This window comes from Amyelois transitella, chromosome 22, assembly GCF_032362555.1.
Source record: "Amyelois transitella isolate CPQ chromosome 22, ilAmyTran1.1, whole genome shotgun sequence".
Classification (NCBI taxonomy): Eukaryota; Metazoa; Arthropoda; class Insecta; order Lepidoptera; family Pyralidae; genus Amyelois; species Amyelois transitella.
Genome location: NC_083525.1, coordinates 7338556 through 7345404, shown reverse-complemented (window position 1 = coordinate 7345404; position 6849 = coordinate 7338556). Strand labels below are relative to the sequence as shown.

The window sequence follows — 6849 nt, the reverse complement described above, 5'->3', positions numbered from 1 at the left end:
GACAGGTTGCTAGCCCATCGCCTAAAATAGAATCCCAAGTTTGTAAGCCTATCCCTTAGTCGCCTTTTACGACATCCATGGGAAAGAGATGGAGTGGTCCCATTCTTTTTTCCTTGGTACCGAGATTAAAGTCAATGAAGGGAAAATCTTATAAAATGGGGATTATTATCTTAATAATCCCCATTTTATATCAGGTTAGCGATTAGCGATGCGGGCTTCATTCTACGTCTATAAAGACGGAGTACGGATGGGTGATTACATGCTATGCTGTTTAAGATGACTCTGGTACTCTGATGAATATAGAGAAATATTGTAGAATGAAATGTAAAAAAAAATAACGACGTATAAATAGAATTATTCATAAATGGAATTTGATACTATCTGTTGGCTAACAGCAAATTTAAATGATAATTAGCTTAATTGAATGGGCATTCTTAAAATACCGTCTTTCGAAAGGTGGACGTGGGAACATTTTCCTTGAAACAGCCAAGCGCCACGCACAATGGCGCTTACGCAGTTATAATGCTACTGCTCAAAGAGGTGTCTAGAATTGATTAAAACAATATAATTTAGTTATTGAGGTATTTCCCTTTATTTTCAAAAGGAGGCGATTTACTATTACGGATAGACTTATAGTATTTATATTTTTACATGGAAATTTTCATCACATTAAACCATTATTAATTCTAGGCCATTTATTTATTCAGTATTCAATTCAGTATCAACAATGAGTAATATGTCATTTCGAAAAAATACAACCATTCTGTATAAGCTATTTTAATTCATTGACACATACCGACTTTCGCATCGGAGAGCGATTTAAAAAAATCTTATAAATAATATACAAAATAATACAAACATTAGTTCGCTTCTCGACGAAAAAAATGAGATTTATCATTATCGTAACATTATAAACTCCGATCGGGATAAAATTCGTGATTATTTTACATTTTACAGTCCGATTCGATTCTTTACAGAAAAATAAATATACAATTATGTGACTACACAACCAGTGATTGCTTATGAGTGCTCAACATTTTTCGTCGGCCAGCACGTCGAGCGTGAAACCTAGGTCTAGGACCGCGGGCGCCGCTCGCTTGGCGTTCTTGACGGGGCCGGGGCGCTTCTGCGAGCCCAACGTCGACACGTGGCCGTTGAGCGCGTGCCGCACCTCGCCGCCGAAGAGGTCGCTCAGGGACTGCTGCACCTCACTCTTCCCGCCACTAGTCGCACTACACGTCACTATCAGTTTGCGCACCTCGGGCTTGTTCGTTTTACTAGCGTTCATATGTACACTTTTAGACAACGACAGCGGATTCTGATTATAGTAAAAATTGTTCGATGAGCCTGTCGACTTGCATTGTGACCTACTTAGCGAAGATTTGATATTACTTCGTACCGTCGCGAATTTTTTGCCTAGGGTGATAGCGCCGCCCGAGTGCGACGCGTTGAAGGTGCAGAGCGCCAGCGGCCTCGGACACGAGGAGTACCAGCACACGTCGGTGGGCACCAGCGGCGGCGGTGTTTCGTCCGGCTTCTCTTCGGGCTTGACGGGCGCGCGCTCCGCGGGGGAAGTTATGCTCAACACAGGAACTTCAGGCGGTAACTCCGCCTCGTCAGGCAGCAGGAACTGGTCGGCGTTTAGCGGCGGACCGAGCAGCGAACTGATCTCCGCCGCGTCCGGCAACACCGAATTGGGATCCTCCACGCTGATTAGACTCGCGTAGATGTCGTTAACTTGCTGCTCGGCCGTCATGCCGTTAAAAGCGTTGAAGTCTAAAGCCGTGTTGACTAGGAGCGGTGGGAGGTTTAAGGGCGCTGGCGTGGGCGCCGCAACGGGTGCCGGCGGCGGCGGCAGCGGCGCTGGCAGGGCCGCGTGCGAGGAAGCGTGCGGCGCGGCGACCTGCTGCGAGGCGGCGTGCTGCGAAGCGGCGTGCTGCGCAGTGACATGTTGGGCGGCGGCTGCATTGGCATCGCGCGACGCTCGGTGCTCGGCCAGTAGTTGATCGAAGGGTTTTATCCGGCCCTCTACTGTCCGCCGCAGCGACAGAGCGTGCGCCTTACACGTCAGGGACCTCGTGCACGGCTTGGGGTTCTCCGCCGTCACGACGCCGCAATGCTTGTTCGGATCATATTCTCGTAAATTAAATTTCGTTTTACTCGTTTTCGACCTAGACTGTGACTTTGTTGAGGGCGTGCTCGGCGCCGCTGGCGTCGTCGGTTTTAGATTTATACTGCTCAGTACTTTAGTATCTATCACAGATGGTTGCATTGGCGAGGTGCTTGGTGCCGCAAATTGTAACATGTCCTGTTCAGGTAATGTGTACGGTGATAATGAGGGATACAGTTCTTGTGTCGGAACAGGGTCGGTGGTCTGTGGGAAATTTATGTCTTGCATGTTACCTATATCTCTAATTATATTCTTCCAATCGGCTGCATTTGTGATGTCATCGGCCTGAATGCCTTCAGAATTCATTATTGCAAATATATCATCAGTAATATTCTCTCCGAGGGGCAACTCCTCTGTGTCCTGTATACTGACGACAGGTAACTGACCGCTTTCTACACAAACTTGCACTTCCCCCATAACAGCGGAGGATGTGCTCGCTTCTTCTAAATATTGCATTTCTGGTTGAGGTGGTATGACTAATCTTGAGTGTGGGGCAGTGGCAGTGTGAACTGGGGACGTTTCCATTTTCACTGGGAGCAAGTCAGGGTGTGTAGGTATAGGAGGTGGTGGTTCCTTTTTATGCCGGCTTCGATTCCTGCTTGTGGTCGCGGGCGGTGGCGGGGGTAGAATGGGGTCTGCCGAAGAGTGAGAGTCCATTAAATGTCTGTAAGCCGCACTACACTTCACTATTACACCACACATGTGACACATAGCTGCGTTTAAATTGTCCATTTGTGGAAATAGTCCATGGAGGCTCATGCTCTCCAGCTTGAGCCGGTTGAGCCCCGCTCGGCGATATCGCGCGCGCTCGGACAGTTTATAGGGATGCGCGTCGTGCTGGCGGCGCGCAGAGCCGCTCTTGGCGTCCGCGGCCGCCGGCACCGGGAACCCCTCATCGTCCCGCCGCGGAGACAGGTGCCCGATCTCGCTGACCCAGTGGTCCCAAGGTTTCTCATTGCACTTAACAGGGCTCACTATCTTCGCCGCGAACGGAAACTCGCCGGACATATTTCAGATTTAACACTTGACCTGATGAAAAACTCGCGCCCTGGCTTACGGCTGCCCTGCCATACTGGGTCCACTGAGCACGGACCACCTCGCTCCTCTGATAGGTTATTATCCCATATCTGCCTCGATGTTTCGTCCCGTCGCCCGCGCGCACTGGCTCACATTGTAGCGCAATTGTTTACTTCATTATTTACACTCGTTAATCTAAAACGTGTTATGATTGTTTTAGCTTTTATATTTACAGGGACAGATGATCTATTTCACTGACAGCTGATTATGCAGATTGTAAGTTTTTCTCCACCATGAAACACTTCCATCTGTCGATGATAGTTTTATCAGCACTCTTCGAGTTATTGTTAATAGAATCTCGTATAAATAAGTTGTATTTAAGTGATATTAAACTCGTTCACACAAATAAAATATCCAAAATTTCTGTTTGGTTGGTTGTAATTTACTATAGAAAGCATCAACACTTTTTTGAGTGAGTATTTGTAAAGAACGTTACACTATGGTCATACACTTGATGAATGAACATGAATGAATGTTTGTGACGTGACGGCTTTCTATTCACGAAATACTTGTTATTTGTCATAGAGTACAATCGATCGATTTCGTTTTAATTTACCAAACTAATCTAATGAAATTAAAAAAGTTAGGTAATGTCAATGTCAAAACATGAAAAATATTTTAAATTCCAAAAATAATACATAAGATTAGCCATAAAAAAATTGAATATAAAATGCGTTAAAAATACAGATTATTATGTTGTGACCCTGGCATTAATTTGCTGCCACAAGAGTCACTTGCCGGCGTCTTGATGTGGTTCAAAAGTCTGTTTAGATCAGTCATCGTTGGTCTGCCAATCGGCGTAACCTTTCTAGACACCGTTGGTTATGTAGCTAGAGTCGAAGGTGTTTCTATGCAGCCAGTACTTAACCCTGGGTCACGGAATACGGATTATGTGTTTCTATCACGATGGGCAGTCAGAGAGTATGACATAAAGCGGGGTGATATAATTTCTCTTATATCACCCAAGGATCCGAACCAGAAGATAATAAAACGCGTGGTGGCGCTTGAAGGTGACGTTGTGAGCACACTGGGTTACAAGAATCAGTATGTGAAGATCCCTGAAGGGCACTGTTGGGTGGAAGGGGACCATACTGGTCACACTTTGGACAGCAATACATTTGGTCCCGTTTCGTTAGGTTTAGTCAATGCAAAAGCAGTTGCTATTGTGTGGCCTCCGGAAAGGTGGCAGAACCTCGAAACCAAGCTGCCAGAAAACAGAAGACCCATAACCAGGTCACTATAGGTTAATAGTAAATTTTAAATTGAATTGTTGTGTTGTAGTCATAGGCGTTTTAAAGTGCTAAATAAGTTATGAACTATTCTGGATGTTGAACGGTTGAAGGCTAGTTAGTTGAAAGTATTGTTAATGCTGTAAAACATTGTAAATAATAAGATACAATGCAAAATTGTACTACTGATATTGTATTAAGGTCTCTCTAGTCTAATTTTATACTGGAGCAACTTGATGATGACAGCCATGGAATAATTTATAATATTGTACTTACTGAGTCACTGAAATATTTAACAGTCCAATTTGAGAAAATTATGAAATTACAAAATTGTATAATTTATAAGATGCAAATGAAAAGTCCTGTTGTAAAAGTTTAATAAAAGTTTTTTAAAACCATTTGTCTTTTATAATCTACTTTTTTAACAAGACTAATAACTTGGTGTGGCTATGACAGGCTTACAGAGAACTTCACAGGGTAGAGCTGTTAGAAAACTTAAAACAATTTCTAATCAACAAAATTTATTTTTAAATAACTACTTAGCTATCACAGAATTCAAAAATATTACATATCATGTTTGAACCCTTGCATTTCTAAAATCTTAATAACCCTTTGATACGAAATGCCCCTTCGTATAATTTTAAAATGTCCGACTTTTGACAAGTCTACCACTGTGGATCCCGTCCTATTCTGCTCCAGTCCTTGGCTCAGAACACCTCCATCAAACACCGCCCCCAACTGCCCAAATAAATGCTCAAATTCTCTAACTGATAAGGTAGAAGGCTCATTACTAAAATTGGCACTAGTCAAGGCAACAGGTAAATCAAATATTTTAGTAACTCTATTCATAAAATTATGATCAGGTATTCTTATACCAATTTTGGTAGCCTGTGGATTAAGATAGGGATTGTTTAGGTGCTTAGTCTTCTCCAATACTAAAGTCACTGGACCAGGCAGTAGTTTGTGAAGTAAATCATCAGACAAATGTTCTGCTTCACCCCATTTTCGTACGTCATTGACATAAGTCACGCATATAGCTACAGGCTTAGCGGCATCTCTGCCTTTAATATTATAGAGCTTCTTTATTGCTTCGGCACAGTTAGCGCTGCATGCTAGTCCGTAAATTGTGTCTGTAGGTACAGCTATGACATGGCCCTTCGCCAGAAACTCGGCAGCTTGGGCACATGCGGTCTCGTCAGAGCATGGTATTATCGGGGCCATTTTTTCAATCTTCATCTTTGGTGATACACTTTTCACTAAACTAAAACTCCTTTTTAATAAATTAGCACTCATAATCAACAAATTGTTTTCTTAAACACTTTAAGTACAAATATTTATAATAAATAATGTTTAATCCCGCCAGTTATGGGCACACTTGTGGTTGCAGCAGCGGTAGAATGTTGTCATGGGTTCATCCGCGGACCGAGTCTGAAGTTGCATGAAAAATGCTCTTCCATGTCCACATTTAGGGCAGACAGCATCAGTAGAGTCTACGTTGTCCCAAGCGGCTGCACCGCCCATAATATAGTCCAACTCCTGAAATCAAACACGAAAATTAGTAATTGTAAAATTATAAAATTACTGTGCCTCATTTTAGATTGGTTTGATATGTAAAATTACCTTCAATTTAGGGAAAGTCCGCGATATAACTCTCTTCCTAATGTTATATATGTAGGGACACGTGTTACAGGCGTACCTAAGCCCACTTTCTGGGGCTTCTTCAACCATCAATATGTTTGCACAAGTTGGGCAAAATAACATCTCCGACTGGTAATGAATTGGTACACAATCTTAGATCAATCAATCAATAATGAAATATTTATTTCTTCAGTTCTTAACCTTTAAATATAATGTCTCTTTCATTTCTTCGACACTATTTTCATCAAGCATAAAAACGTACCTAGTAGTTGTATGTGAAGAGAATATAACCACTACGTTTTTAGATGTATTGCTTTAGTCAAACGGGTTTATTACAATTAATTTGATGTAATGTAATGTATCCCAACCCAAAATGTGACTGTGCTGACTGCTGTGTTGTTTAGATAGAGATGGGCGTTCAAGAAAATAAGCATATATCATACATAATACTATTATTTAATATTATCAAAATTTTAGCTGTAATCGTTTACTACTTACGCTTAAAATATAAGCATTCGGGCAATTTAATACGTTGGAGGGCGAAAATTTATCCAATCCACAAACCAGAAACCGAAAAAAAATCTATGCAATAAAATAACAAGTTAAAAGTATGAGTAAATTAAATTTTGCCAACAATATGTTAACAACTGTTTCTAACAATAATTGTATCAAGTTTAAAACTATTAATAGCACACAATATTTTTTTTTTTACCAACTTTTTTAACGAATAAAATA

General features: G+C 41.8%; 4 protein-coding genes across 4 annotated transcripts; 1 reads left to right on the top strand and 3 right to left on the bottom strand.

The window, feature by feature from the left end:
* Positions 1 to 580: 580 nt before the first annotated feature.
* LOC106130041 (ataxin-7-like protein 1) lies at positions 581 to 3676 on the bottom strand. Its single transcript, XM_013328798.2, has one exon. The coding sequence runs from the start codon at positions 3176 to 3178 to the stop codon at positions 1031 to 1033; it is 2148 nt and encodes a 715-aa protein (XP_013184252.2). The 5' UTR covers positions 3179 to 3676; the 3' UTR covers positions 581 to 1030.
* A 163-nt stretch (positions 3677 to 3839) lies between these two features.
* Positions 3840 to 4874, top strand: LOC106129914 (mitochondrial inner membrane protease subunit 2). The gene has a single exon (XM_013328614.2). It carries the CDS (start codon positions 3996 to 3998, stop codon positions 4488 to 4490), a length of 495 nt encoding a protein of 164 aa, XP_013184068.1. The 5' UTR covers positions 3840 to 3995; the 3' UTR covers positions 4491 to 4874.
* Positions 4875 to 4980: 106 nt separating this feature from the next.
* On the bottom strand, positions 4981 to 5769 carry LOC106129901 (threonylcarbamoyl-AMP synthase). Its single transcript, XM_013328597.2, has one exon. The coding sequence runs from the start codon at positions 5767 to 5769 to the stop codon at positions 5041 to 5043; it is 729 nt and encodes a 242-aa protein (XP_013184051.2). The 3' UTR covers positions 4981 to 5040.
* Positions 5770 to 5826: 57 nt separating this feature from the next.
* LOC106129902 (DNA-directed RNA polymerase III subunit RPC10) lies at positions 5827 to 6532 on the bottom strand. Its single transcript, XM_013328598.2, has 2 exons — positions 6097 to 6532; positions 5827 to 6012 (listed from the first exon to the last, which is right to left on the bottom strand). Exons 1-2 carry the CDS (start codon positions 6235 to 6237, stop codon positions 5827 to 5829), a joined length of 327 nt encoding a protein of 108 aa, XP_013184052.1. The 5' UTR covers positions 6238 to 6532.
* Positions 6533 to 6849: the final 317 nt, after the last annotated feature.

What these genes read in the sequence shown, in the direction of transcription:
- LOC106130041 (XM_013328798.2), bottom strand. Translation starts at nt 3,178, where the DNA reads ATGTCCGGCGAGTTTCCGTTCGCGGCGAAGATAGTGAGCCCTGTTAAG.
- LOC106129914 (XM_013328614.2), top strand. Translation starts at nt 3,996, where the DNA reads ATGTGGTTCAAAAGTCTGTTTAGATCAGTCATCGTTGGTCTGCCAATC.
- LOC106129901 (XM_013328597.2), bottom strand. Translation starts at nt 5,769, where the DNA reads ATGAGTGCTAATTTATTAAAAAGGAGTTTTAGTTTAGTGAAAAGTGTA.
- LOC106129902 (XM_013328598.2), bottom strand. Translation starts at nt 6,237, where the DNA reads ATGTTATTTTGCCCAACTTGTGCAAACATATTGATGGTTGAAGAAGCC. An exon ending in GGACTTTCCCTAAATTGAAG is followed by an intron (nt 6,013 to 6,096) that starts GTAATTTTACAT and finishes GTTTGATTTCAG; the next exon opens with GAGTTGGACTATATTATGGG.